The sequence below is a fragment of the Hirundo rustica genome, chromosome 5 (assembly GCF_015227805.2).
Source record: "Hirundo rustica isolate bHirRus1 chromosome 5, bHirRus1.pri.v3, whole genome shotgun sequence".
Lineage (NCBI taxonomy): Eukaryota > Metazoa > Chordata > Aves > Passeriformes > Hirundinidae > Hirundo > Hirundo rustica.
The window spans coordinates 17766512-17780857 of record NC_053454.1 but is presented as its reverse complement, the minus strand read 5'-3'; the positions used below and the strand labels follow the sequence as shown (position 1 = coordinate 17780857).

The window sequence follows — 14346 nt, the reverse complement described above, 5'->3', positions numbered from 1 at the left end:
TCTGTGTTTTCTTGGTCTTTCATAATTTGTGTATTCCGATGACTGTTGTTGCAGGATCTGATTCAATTCCTGTGGATGCTTTGACTGTTGAACTGCATTTTCTCACTAAAAACTGTATTTGACCCTCAGCTCAGAAGCCTCCCTCTGATTTAAAAAATACCAGCTGTTTGGCCTGGAAGAGCTGAAATCTATGACAACTTTACTGTTTCTAATACAGATATACTCTGCTACAGCCTATGGTCTCTTGCTTACTAAATTCTGATTTTGTCATGGCAGCTCCTTCGAATGACCATAGCAAAGCAAAGACTGGGAGATGATGAAGTTGGGGCTCGCCACTTTGCAGCACATGAACGGGAAGACCTTGTTCAACAGTTGGAGAAGGCTCGAGAACAGGTAATAATTAGATGGGCATATAGTGTCATGTTTTACAGAGCTATTGTAGTAGCAAGTAAATAATTTCTGTTCTGTTTGAAGGGCTGGTACCTGATTGATATTGGAAGTAGTGGTTAGAGTGAATTCCTAATCTCAGGAAATTTTCTCTAGGTTATCGAGTCTCCTTTTCTTTTTAATGTCCAGCAACAGCTTGTGACAATTGAATATTGTCAATGTATGTCAGTGAAAGGTACCCTTTAGTGAAGGCTGTTACAAGTATTCAACCCAGTGTAAAGTGGCTGATGTACCTCCTAAAGATACCTTCTGAAGCTATTTCATCTCCTTTTCTGAAAAATTCTCACGTCAGACCTATGTCTGCTTCCTCAAGTCTGTATGAATACTCTTTACCATGCAGCATCAGACCTTTTCCCGACACTGATACATAAATTTCTGGACAGTTTTGCAGGTCTGCGTTCTCAGTTTTTCCCACACTTTTTCCTACCAGTGTCAGTTCCAACCTGAATGAGCCATTCTGTGCTCCATGAATTTCTAGTTTTTCAGTCTTTCCTCAATTGCAGCACCACTGTACCTTCCCAGAAAGGCTGTTGGTCTTCTTCCAGTGTGATCTTCCCTGCTTACTCTGTTACTAAGCTTATATTCTTTCTGTTCATCACCCAGGCTCTTTTAAATGGTGGTCTGATGTCCTTCCTGAATTATCCATGTTTTCTAGGGTGTGGTTGGAGACTTCTGTCACTACAGACTTTTCTCACACTCAGTTTCATCTTCTTGGAAATTTGAAGCTTTTTGTCCTTGAGTATCTTTCACACTTTACTTCGTCACTTTACTTTTTCACACTGTACTTCTTCACTCTTTTGCTTAAAAGCAAAGCTCATCCTGGTGCCTTCATGTTGGCTTATTTTGTACTTACTCAGTTCTTATTCTGTGGACCCTTATTGCTCAAGCCCCATGATTAGCGTAAATTCCCACTTACAGGCTTTTTGACAAGTTCTTATTCAGTTGACTTAATTCTTGGAGTCCTAGAAATTATATGATAAAACAACTTTAATGTGTTTGTAGAGCAGAATTACAGTAGGGATTGAGGTTTCTTTTGCTGTTGCATTTTAATTGTTTTCTAGAATTTTTGTCAAAAAAATCTAACTGGTGAAGTTACTTAACTCCAAATGAATGAAATATTACTGAAATTGAGTAAAAATACCTGGAGTTATGAGCTTTGAAAAGACTTTTGGTTGTCCAAAATCAATACTGTTCAAACATGTGCTTGTTGCTGTTTTCTGGCTAGGTCCTATGTTAGCTATTGTTTAAACTTCTACTGATACAGCTCTCCTTTCTTCTCAGATTGAGACTCTGAGATATGATCTTCAGGCTGCTCTGGATGAGTTACAGGATGTGAAAGAGGAACGCTCTGTTTACCAAGATAAGTCTGACAGACTAAACCAAGAGTTGAATCATGTCTTAGGAGGGCATGAAAACCGTATCATTGACATAGATGCTCTGTGTATGGAGAACAGGTGAGTGCATTACTGTTTCCCTAGAAAAACAGGGTATTGTTGTAATAGGAGTATCAGGAAGTCAGTCACAACAAAACTTTAAAGAAAATATATCCAAGAATGAAAGCTAAGAGATTTTGGTAATTTGTTTTGCCTATTTTGTTTATACTGTAACTAAGCATATTGAGAAATCTAGGCTACAGGAAATTACCAGTGTTGTATTTGGCTACGGAGATGTCAGTGATGTTCCCAAATAAAGCTACACAAGGAAAAGGAAGAGAAGTGAAGATCTTTTTATTCCCATCACTGTATGGCACCAAAAGCAAGAATATTAAAAATTTGTGTATTCACAAACTTCCAGTGAGCTGTAATAGACTAATCTTGAATTGGAAACAGGGACTTTGAGTACCCTCAGTTAACAGTTACAGACATAATTTTCTCCACGGGGAGAGCTTGTCAGCATGGAGTGATTTGCCAACAGAAGTTTCTGGTGAAATCACCCATGTAGATATGCCTGCTGGTTTCTTGGGAAAATAATGTGTTTTATGGTCTCTACTAAGCCTGACAGAGAGGAGTCACTGACAGAGCCATAGCAGGATTCTCTCTTAATGTGCACAATTACCTTAAAGTGAAATAGAATTTGTAAGACCGTTTCCATTTACAAAAACTTATGCTTTAAGCAAGAAAGTGTGCTACCAAAGGCATTACTTCTTCCCAGCAACTTCAGGGATTTTTTTCTGTTTTGTGTGGCCTACAGAGTTCTGTATGAATTTAAGCCCCCTGCTCCCCTGACAGTGATGTTTGTTTCTGTGAAATAGTCACAAACCCTAATACAGCTGCAGTTGCACCACATGAAAGAAGATATCTTATAAACCCTTTATACATAAAAAAAGATATTTTCCTATTTGGAAATACCTGTCTAATCCAAGTGCATAAACTCTATTAGGAAGAACTGTACTGTTTCATTTAACGGTGTACCATTTTTCAACTATACTGTTAAATTTTCTACTTTGTGATTGCTAATGAGAAGTGCCAAGTAAGTGATGGATATTGCAATGCAAAAGTTCTGCATAGCTGAGTCTTGTGTTGACATATATACAAATCTTCATATGTCCGTCTCACAGACCTTCAAGTACAGAGGGCCCACATAAATGCTTCCTCTAGACATAAATATATTCCTTTTGCTTTCTTCCCCAGAAACCTGACGACCAATACAAAATAGTTGTGCAGCATGCTTGACAAATCTAACAGGAGGGCAGCCTCCTGTTCTGATGCAATTTGTTTCCCTACTTACAATTTTATGGGGTCAAGAACAGTTAGATTTTGTTATTTCATCCCTCACAGAGCTGCAGAGGGAAAAGAACACTCAGTAGTTCAGAGAGGACATGCCAAATAGTAAAGAAGACTGCTTGAGGCAGTATTTGAAGGTAATGTGAAGTAAAGGATTACGTTACTTTTTCAGGTATCTTCAAGAGAGATTAAAACAACTTCAAGAGGAAGTCAACCTTCTGAAGTCTAGTATTACTAAATATAAGGTAAGATCCTCTCAGTGTATCATCTAAACTGTGCTTCTTTGTTCATGGAAGTTACTGTTCATTTTCATGTTAAATGTGTTTGAAGAACAAATTTGTTCTTGCAAGAAAAATCCACCATTGACATTCTGACAATATTAGTATGTATACATATTACTTGCTCATTTTTCCTTGTAGGCTTCTTAGCTGAGGGTAGTGCAAAGGAATACCTGTTAAGAGTATTTTGAAAAATTAATGAAATACCCTTTTTAAGTTCTGTGGGGGAACCATCTCTGCTGGGGGTTAGGTGATTAGCCTTCCAGCCAGCTGGTAGGTGAAAAGTAGCAGATCATGCAGTGGTGAATGACTGCAGCTGTCTTGCTGTCACAAAAAGATCTTGTCGTTGTCTCCCTGTTTTCTGGTGGCTGTGCTATTTCTTCATGTAACTTAATGGTCACTAAGGTTTCATTTTTCTTTTCCTGAGTTAAGGTATATGTTGTTTCACTTAAAACCTTGAGGACTGATTTTTGCCCTTCCCAGAAGCTATGCACTCTTATTTCCTTCTGCAAGTGGTTTTGGGGAGTGGTAGGAGAGGGCTGCTTGTCAGACCATGAGAAGGCTAATCTTAGGACTGGCAATAGGAGTTCTTCATTTAGGTCATTATAAAGTAGTCACAGCCTGATTGTTTTTTGTGCATAAGCAAAGCTCCTCAAAGTACCAACTTCATTTCAATGTCTGTTCCTGCTCGCAGCTTGGGTCTCTTGGAGTGTGAGTTAGTGTATTGGTGAGAACTGAGCATCTTGGTGGCCTGGTAGGTTTCACTGTAATTGAAAGAGCTGGACTTCTGTAGCAGGACCATTCTGCTTCTAATTTCTGAAAGTCAGTATTTGGTACTAAAAGGGCTTCTAGAAACTGATAGAGGAGTTGGAACTTTCTGCTTTAAACCTATCCAAAGAAAAGCTGGGAAAAATCTGCTTTTGTTTCCAATTGATGTTGTCTACAGGATACTGCAGTATCTTCACTGGCAGTCAGAAGATTATTAAAAAATAGGCAAGTCTTAAATATAAACTGGGGGGAGTGGGTGGGAGAGACTGCAGTAAAGCGATTATGATGAGAAGATGAGTCTTTGTAACATTACGAAGACTTTAGGCTGGAGAATAATACTCTTTGAGAGTCACACCCCCATAGTTTACTTTGGGGATAAGGTCCAGGCCTTGCAGAGTTGTTCTGAGACCAAAATCCAAAGTTCCAGATTCTTTCCTCCTAATGACAGGATTTGTTGGCTACTGTTTTTCTAAATAAGATATTTGTTGTTTCCCTAGAATGCACTAGAGAGACGAAAAAATTCAAAGACTCATAGCAGATCCAGTAGCAGTGCTCTGACTGGAGTCCTTTCTGCAAAGCAAGGTATTGCATAAATGCAGCAGGGTGTTGCATATCTCATCAAATTCCTGTCATCTAACCTCTTATTTCAGTAACCCTTTCCTTACCAACCAAACCAAAAGCTCTCTTCTCATTCTCTGTTTATAACTATGTGGTAATTCTGTCCTCTTCTTGGTTGACTTGACAATATAAAATTTGCCTCTGGATTACTGCTTCTTCTTTTGTTAATTTTTTTGCCATTCATTCTCTCCCCCATTGGTTTTATCAAATATTTTTTTACTCTCCAGACCCTGACAAATCACTTCTTTATTCATCTCTTTGCTCTGCTAACAATGGCAGTCACAATTCACATTCCAATGAAAAATAGACTTGGTGGTGGAGGAGGGACACTAAATCAGGTTTTCTGGCACTGTTCCTGAAAGCTTTTACATTCAGATGTTTTACAAGAAATCTTTGTGTCCCATGTTTCTTCATGGGTAGCAAAATAGAATAATCTCTTTTCCCTGTTTAAAGAAAATATCATGATTAGGAAAGAAAGGGAATGAGAAAAATTTTTGAAGTAAACAGTATACCTTGCCACCCTACTGTTTAAATGTAGGTATATTCATACACACACACACACAAGATCAGTAGTGTCATGGTAAGTTGAAACTCATTTTTCTGGTTTTGACTTGTCTTTTCTCCTCTTCTCCATGTACTTGCATACATGTACATATATATGTATTTATGTAAAGAAGCAGAGCCAGATTCAAGTTGAGATTTTAATGATACTAGTGAACTTCCTGATTTGGCTTGAAGGTACAGACTATGTTGCAGAGGAAGAGTTTGTGGGTGACTGGATTTTCACACCAGTCTTAAATAACCTGAAGGATATAATGGTTCTAAAAATCAATATAAAATTTTCCTTGGAGGCTTTGGTTTTAATGACCAGTTTTTACTAATTTGTAGGCCTGTAGAAAAATGGGTTTCTATCCTTCTGAACACAAAGAATTTTCCAAAAGCAGAATCGAGTTAATATAAGATGTGTCTGCCTATAGTTGTTCCGTCTATTGCTGTGAATAACAATCAACTTGGAAATCCACCATATTTATGCCAGCTAGAAATTACAGTTCTGATCTTTTGGCTTTGTTTTTCAATTGAAGGAAAAATATATGTATTCATTTAAGTAATTGGAATAGTTCCTTAATGCTAAGTAGATGTTTGTGTTGCATCTCTGTGCATGAGAAGCCAAAACTCGTTTGTGTTTTTAACATTGTAGTCCAAGAGTTGTTGTCGGAGGATCATGGATGTAGCCTGCCAGCCACACCACAGTCCATTTCAGATCTCAAATCACTCGCCACTGCATTGCTGGAAACCATCCATGAAAAAAACATGGTCATACAACACCAAAGACAAACCAACAAGTAGGTGGCATGACTTCTAAGTAAAATATCAAGCTATGGGAAAGTTAGTTTGGAGAAATATTAAGGGAAATGGGAAAGGAGGATTCATTTTCACAGAAAATTCATCATCATGGTTGAGTGGTGGATTCTTTAGTTTTTAATACCAGATCTGTGATTTGAGAAAAATTACATTTTCGTCTTAAATTTTGGGGTTGGCAGAGACCTGTCTGCCTCTGTTAGGCAAGGATTGGCTTGCTGCTCAGGTTATTACGAACTCTAATAACACAAAGCAGACTTCTAGCAGTAAGTCTGTAGGGACAGCTAAAGAAAAGCTTCTGGGAGGAAGGACACCCTTGAACTGGAGAGAAGATATGTGGTAATTGGTTGTCAATTTGGTAGGAATGGTAGGAATTTTCTAATAAGCATAGGAGGGATTAGTAAGTGATGCTCCTAGAAAAGAGCCTGAAAGGGTTAATGTAACATTTGACACATGCACAGTGGCCTGTGTCATACAGATGATACCTGTTGATCATATAGTTACTTTGCTAGGAGTAACTCTTTGAAGGAGATAAACACTGTTGGATTGCAACTATATGTTCTGTATGTTTTTTTTTTAAATCTGAACTGAACTTTAAGGGAGAATTTGTTTACTCTTAGCTGTTCTGCTCATCAGTAGAATTCTTTGTGGCTTGTACAGTTCCTATCGTGGCAGAATATAAAAATTTTTGACACATTTTGTGACATTCTGATATTATTGTCCTTATATAGTGTATAAAAATCAGAGCTAGGAAGTGTTCCTTGATTTTGTGTTCAATTTCACCCCCTCTCTTTTATTGTCGGTGGTGGGGGTTTTTTTCTGTTTTGTTTTGGGGGGGGGGGGGTTGTTTTTCTGTTGGTTTTTTTCTTTTTTTTTAACCCTGAGTCACTACTGGTAATCAGAGGTTATTCAGGCTTCTCAAAAGCACATCAGGACCAGATGCCAGCAACAGCCAGACATCTCTGAAAAGAAGTAGTACTGAAGTAAGCTGTATTACACTAGAATAGATGATTCTTTGAAAATTGACCACTTAGATACTAGGCAGATTCCATTGCATAATTCTGAGTGATGTGGCAACAGAAGTGGAGGAGCAGTTAATATCCACTTTTAACACTTTTGAGACAACAAATGCCTAATCAGCTAAAGGGAGACTAAAGTGGTGAAAATGTAGCCCAGATATTACTGATGGCAGCTCAGTCAATTCTTGTCCTGTGATGCCAGCGGAGTTGCTGCACAGAGCAGTGCTAAGGAAGGGCTAACACCAGCTTACTCCCTTCTTACTGCTAATGTAACATCAGAAGGAAAACATCCAGAGAACAACTTTGGTTGTTCCAGGTGTAACCGAACTTTGCCTTTTACATCCTCATACTGTATCATTACCCAGTGTTTTATTTTGCTTCATTTTTTTTCTTTTTGCCCAGTGTTTAGTTTTGTATTTCTCTTTGGTGATATGCACTCTCTTGCATCTCTCAAATATCATTGCAATGATTGTTTTCTCATACTACTCTTTCTGCTTTCAACTACTGAGTATGGGCTGTCTTGAGATAACCCACACAAGGAGATACGAGTCTTATGTCTGTGTCCCAACTGGTCACATACAGCCATCAGAGCAGAAATTGAATATATGCAAAAACTACTGTTCTGTGGCCAACAGAAGATCAGGTCTTGGAAGGAAGTAATAGTCCATCCCAGTCCAGGGTCAGGAGTGTTCTCAGAACTGTAGTGTTATATTCAGTTCAGGATGGTTCAGGGGAAAATAAAAGGAAGATAAATCCTGATCAAGTTGAGTGAAGAGCCTCAAAAGCATTCCTATGTAGTATCCTCATTCTTTTTGTCACTTTTGGCTTTAGGTGGATTAAAGAAGCTATTAAGGATCTAGCAGGAATGGGGACCACTACAAGTGGAAACACCTAAGACATAAAAAATTTAATGTGAAGAAGGGAAATTCAGGTAGGACATCAAAGGAAAGCATCCTTTATTTGAGATGCAAGTAAATGAGGACACTTACTTGCCATGTAAAAAGTTAAAAGTCTGCTAACTTGTGAAAATGGGAAAGATGCTGCCCACCTGTTGGAGAAGGTTAGATGTAAGAGCATGGTCTTACAGACAGATTTGTGAACTGGTACTAGTAAAAGGTGCATTCTTTCATCGAAGACATTTCTCCATTTAAAATAGGAAGTTGAGAAGGATGTGAGAGAATTGTAGTGACAAAAAGGTTTGCATAAATCACAAGATAGCAGTCCTTCCCTGTGCAAAAAGCATATTTGGAAGACATTTATTCTTTCAGATTGTTGTTTGAAGAAAGTGAGATTTATTGGGTAAAGAACATGAGATTTTGCGGTGGATGTTTCATTTCGTGGAGGAAATTCTGCACTTGATATTTGATGGGTGAATGACCTAGCAGTGATTCTCTCACTATCAGTAAATGAGATTTTTCAGACATATGAACTTTCCCCCATACAGTTAACCTACTCTAAGGTCTAGACCTCTTTGGTAGCTTGCAGATTGGGAGTTGGCTGTATAAGTTTACAATAGCAGAATGGTGGATTCACTTTCTGAATAACTGAAACAATGACAGGACAATGGATTTATTCTTTTTTTTTTAGTGTAGATTGGAATTTGGATGTTCTGTTGAAGTTTACTTTCTGTTCTTACACTGGTGTTAAAAAATCCATGGCCACTTGTTCTTGGAAAAGACACACTACTATTATTGCCACTCTTCTAAAGATGTGGCATGATAGAAGAAACTGTGGGAACAAGTAGGCTAAATCTAGCCTTTATTTTTTATACCCAGTTTTTAGAAAAAAAGAGGTTGTTGGGGAAAAAAACAGATTATTTTTCCAAGGTAGTTGGTAGCTACTAATGTTAAGCTCAAGTAACGTCCTGTGTTTTTCTTCACAAGTCCATTAGCTTAATTTGAAAAGGCAGTTGTAAAATACTTCTCTACCCAGTAACATGTTGCAAGATTAAATGGTTACATAAATGCAAACCCAAATGGTCTTAACTCTGCTTAGCAAGTTGATAAACATCCTTTTTTATTCTACCAGCAATAAGCTATTTATTAGATGTTCTTTTTAGTGCAATTTGTTCCTGAAATTGCCAGCACTTGTGCAAGCTGGATCAGTGTAAAAGCTGCTCTGGTGGTTAGATATATTGCACTAATTTTAACATTTCTAACTTGGGCAAGTTCAGTCACATCCAAAATTACAAAAATGATTGTGTCAGTCTGTAACTTGAGCATATGTTTCCATGCAACGTGTAGAGGCAGATACTGGACTATGACAGAGCTATTTACAGGCATTTAGGTGATGGTATCTGTATGAGGGTATATGTCTTCTGTAGCAAGATCTAAATTAAAATGAGGTGAAGGGAGCTCAGGTGCTGTAAATCACTACAGCTTCCTTTAGATCATGGCCATGTATGTTGGAAAGAATGAGAGAGCCAGAAAGAGGTTTCTGAAGTCAGATGGGAGCATTGCTGCTGTTGCACAGTCAGGTTTCTGTAAAACCTTATCCTGGAGTGAGGTTTATACTAACTTCCCTGTTGCATTAGGCACAGGAGCAGAGAACAGTGGAAATAGCAATCAGAACCTGTGTCTGTGACATGATTGTTCTGTTTTAGTTGAAGGATTTGGTTCACTGTGTCTAGAGAATAAAAAAAAAAGAGATTAGGGAATTGGGTGCTACCAACCCATGCAGCCCCTGTAAAAATACCCACCCATGTAGGCCTTCAGTCTTCCCACAGCTTGTATGGAAGTTGCAAATTATCTGGAGGTCTCAGGGGAAAGGAGGAAATGTGATTGACCACATTGTGTTCAGAATAGCTGATACATTCATATTTCAAAAATTTATTGCTATAAGAACTTGCAGCTTTATTTGGGGTTTATTTCTCCCATCCCTCTCTTGGGATAATGGTATTTTTTAAGCAAACTAGAATGATACTCATCACTGAATGTATTTTGCTCTCTTCCTGAATGAAAGGAATGGGGTTAAATATTGTCCTCTGTTGTTGCCAAGCACTGTTCTGAGACACAAAAGGATCCTTCTATATGAAAACCTGCAACAAAGGTTAAAAAAACCCCTCAGTGCCTCTTCTGATGATTCAGTAGGTATTATCAGGATATATTCTCTCCAAAACCATTAGAAATAGTGTGGTACAGCTGATAAATAAATTCTAAAATTTAGGAGAAGCAAGAGAAATGTGACTTTGTTGTTGTTACCTGAATATCAGGAGCAGTAACAATAACTTATTACAGAGGGTTGAGTTTCCTTCTGTGGTATGGCTAGCTGGCAGGGAGGGCAGCATCCTTCCCATTTGCTGCCCTGTAACTAGTGGTGAACTACTAAGAAAATAATAAGGATTAGAAATGCTAAACTTCTGACTCCTTTGTGGTGACAATCATTAGCCAAATCAACTTTGTTTTGTCAGTTCTCTGCCAGAACTAACATGGAAGAAGTCTTACATCACATCTCTCTGTTCCCCTCTGAGCCTCGGGAATTCTGTGTTCTTTAGCTGACCTTGGTGAGGCCTTAAGCAGGAAGGTAGGAGAGGGCTCTCTGTGTGCAAGGTGGAGTTTCCTGAAAGCTGCTCCTGCCTTTTGCTGTCAGCTGTTGTGTTGTACTGCAGAGCCTAATTGCTGGATGTCAGGGTTATGAAAATCATGTTATTAAAGCTGAGTTTCTCATACCAGATGGAAGCATTCTGAAAGTGAAATCTAGACTTGAATAATTTTGCTTTTAATAGGAGAAGACAGTAGTAGATCCATCATAACCTTTTTAACCAACTGAAATACTGAGTTTCAACGGGGGAACAAACATAACTGCTTTGTCTTTTCTCCTCTGCTTTTGAATGTGATGGACTGTTCTTTTGAAAGAACTGTACCTCTCGGTGCCTTCTTTGATATTTATTATAAGTTTTCTTTTTCTGTTTTACATTCTGTCTCTCATCTTGATATTTTTGTAATCTTTAAAATACGTAATAGGCTTTTATTGTGTCATTGCAAAGCCCTCACAGTAGAGATTTCAAAAATGCTTAGTCCTTGTTAATCAATTCTTCTAGCCCCTTTGATATTTGCTGGGTGTGCTATTCTTCACGTCCTTCCCCGCATCTGCCATCTCGTCAGTGATGACATTCCCCGTGTGCTGGAGTGTGTGCACATAAAGCCCTTGCTGAGGGGCTCTCAGTGCAGCACTGCACAGCTCTGCTATGCACGGCCGGGGACTATTGCCTTGCTGGGGTGGGATATGTCGCTTCTCAGCATTCAGTTCAAATTTAACTGACTTATCCTGTTGCTGTAATTTGATGAGCAAAACTTGCTGTCCGTAATCTCTGCTGTTGTGTTTGGAATTGCTGCCTTGTCTAGGTTGCTCAGTCTAGTGAGTATTGTTTGGGATTTATTTAAAGATTTTGACTCTAGCAGACTTGCTGTGCCTGTGAAACACTTGCAAAAATTCATTGGAGAAACAAGCCTTCTTTGCAAGATAGAAATCTCTCATTTGATCTGGGGAGAGAATTACGACTAAAAGTTAAATCCTGCAGGAGAGCGAACTGCAAATAGTATTTGTGTATGAAGTCAGATACAAAAGAAGACAGGACCCAAGAAATACAGTGAATACTGAGTGGGTGATTAAGGCACTAAAGGGCTTGAAGCTTTTTAGTAAAATAGGAAGCAGTTCAACACAACAAAAAAAAAGTGTAATGGAAAAAATATTCTTAGCCATTTTAAGCAATCTTTGTGATAGAGAAAACTTGCTGAATAAAGGACTAGCAAAAATTGTGCCTTGGAACTTCAAAGTCAATCTAGATGCTGTCTTGAGTTTTCCATATTTTGTCTGTGTAGTTTTTACATCCTGGTTTTAGCTATAAAGAAAATAAAGTGATATTTGCAGGCAAGAAGACAGAAATATTGTGAGTTGCTTTTCTTTTGCTTTACTGCAAAAGTTGAATGTCCAGTACATCCTAGGCCTTTTCCTTTTGTAAAAGCATGGTATAGATTAGACAAATATATTTAAATTTTCTTTTAACTCTGGGAGAGATTGTCCATTGCTGTTAGTGAAAAGAGATGACTGTATAAAGGTTTACTGCACCAGTTAAGTAGCAATTTAAAAATTCAACTGTAGTCATATAAGTACTTGGGCTTGTTTACCTTGGTATAACAACTATTCTTTTTCCACAGAATTCTAGGTAACCGAGTGGCAGAACTAGAAAAGAAATTAAGAACTTTGGAAATTGCTGGCTTGTGGAGTCTTCCAGGTTAGTAAAATTTCAAGTGAACAGCTTGCATTATTTCATTTTCAAGGGTATGTTTGCATTTAAGAGAAGTTTGGCCATAATCTTTTTAAATGACAATTATTTTGTGAATGTTCTATTCAACACATTTTCAAAATTAAAATGTCTAATAAATGTTAAGTGGAAAGCAAAAATCACTGGACTTTGTAAACTCTTAAGTCAAATATGTATTGGAAATAACATGAAAAGTGCTAAAAAATGGTTTAAATATTAAAGTAATCAAATTATTTCCACAGACAGCAGGCAAAAAAAAGTGAACTATTTTATTTAAACTTTGCATAAAATGATACACAGGTTATTGGTCATTATGTTTTTCAACCAATTTTATTTATTAATTTTGTACTTCTTGTAACCATGGATTTTGTTTTTTACTGTTTTTAAATGCTTTTCTGTAGAACCATAAACTCTTAGAAATTGGAAATATAAATGGTCCTAAATTTTCTAGTCCATCTCTCCAAAACAGGCTTATTCCCTATAGTACCTTTAGTATTGTATTTGCTTTTAAATTACTCAAGTAATGGGAGATTAATTTGCTTCCTAATAGACATCATTGTTAGGAAAATGTGCAATATTTAATTTACATTTACTTTTTTGCTTCTTTTCTTCCCATTGCACCTAATTTTGTCTTCTGTAACCACTGTAAATTATGCTACTTTCTTAGTGGTGTTTGCATCATTAGGCTTTGTTGTTTACAGATTCCTGTCAGTGCTAGTAAGAGTGGGAAAGAGTGGTTTGGGCTTCTGGTTTTTTGACTCTGTTTTTTCTGCCTAACCCATATGTCTAGAAGAAGACATTTGACAGAGCTGAAGAGCCCTTGGAACAAACCTATGCTGTTCAGCTGTTTGGGCTGATGTGGTGTGTTTCCACTTCCGCTTGCCTGTTTGGGCTTTCTCAGTCCTGCTTGACTCTTTCCAGAACTAGAGGTCCAAATCTGTTTCCATGGATTTCTCCACAGTCACCTAACACATCAAGTGTACTTGGTGCATTTGTGCCTCCCCATATTCTCCAAAAGATGGAGGTGAAATGTTTTCTAAGACCTTGCTAATGCAGTTTAGTACATTACTACAAACATGGCTCTCAAACTCACCGGTTCAAGGTACTGTAGGGGTTTGTTTGATTTGTTTTTCAAAACTAATGTTCCATAAAGTTTTTACACTAATAAATGCAGTACTTCTCATGTTTGCAAAATGTATTTCAAAAAATGGAAGTGGGAACTTCTTGTACTGTATTGATCTATACAATAACAACTGTCTCTTTCCTTCCTTTCTTTTGCTGCCTGAAGGCCTGAGCTACAATGTCTCAGTGGGATTTGGGAGTAGGTTCTGCTTAACGTATTTTTTTTAGTAACTGATTCTAGCAGTACGTTAAATATTGTCATTGCATGTAAATAAATGGAATGTTATCTGAACATTTTTATTTCCAGAAGATTAAGATGTTCAGTCAAATGAGTTAGATGACCACAGGAGAAATAGAGGTTGCTCTACACAAAAATTCATTTGCATTAAGGAAAATAGTAAGCGGGGATGATCTTAAATATTTTTAAAGGAATTTTACACTGGATTGTGAGTTCTGTTGAGCCCTGAGGTTTTGTTGATTTTTTGCTTGCCTTTTAAATTCAGGAGTGCACTTTTGTTTCCAAGTGCACTCAAATCCTGGGGAGCTCCAAAAGAGCGTTGCAACACCTCATGGGTCACCACTTTTCAGAGCGTGTAAAGCTTCTGCTCCGTAAGACAAAAGTGTGTAACAATTAGTCTGGGAATACCACAATGGATTCTGCAGCTGAATGTTGGCTTGGGTGAGGAGCAGAACATGGAGAGTATCTCATCGAGTCAGTCTTAAATCCAGAGTGAAAAAATATTATTTGG

General features: G+C 37.8%; 1 protein-coding gene across 5 annotated transcripts in view; it reads left to right on the top strand.

Annotated features, from left to right (window-relative positions):
* CCDC149 (coiled-coil domain containing 149) overlaps positions 1 to 14346 on the top strand; it is a 51177-nt gene that overhangs the window by 25225 nt on the left and 11606 nt on the right. For 3 of the 5 annotated variants that reach the window (XM_040065220.1, XM_040065219.2, XM_040065218.2), the window contains exons 5-10: positions 277 to 393; positions 1729 to 1901; positions 3343 to 3415; positions 4714 to 4798; positions 6033 to 6177; positions 12369 to 12445. In XM_040065220.1, the coding sequence (XP_039921154.1) occupies positions 277 to 393; positions 1729 to 1901; positions 3343 to 3415; positions 4714 to 4798; positions 6033 to 6177; positions 12369 to 12445 (670 nt within the window). Of the gene's footprint in view, positions 1 to 276; positions 394 to 1728; positions 1902 to 3342; positions 3416 to 4713; positions 4799 to 6032; positions 6178 to 12368; positions 12446 to 13763; positions 13797 to 14346 lie in introns of all 5 variants that reach the window. The other 2 variants (XM_040065217.1, XM_040065216.1) reach the window with 1 other exon arrangement.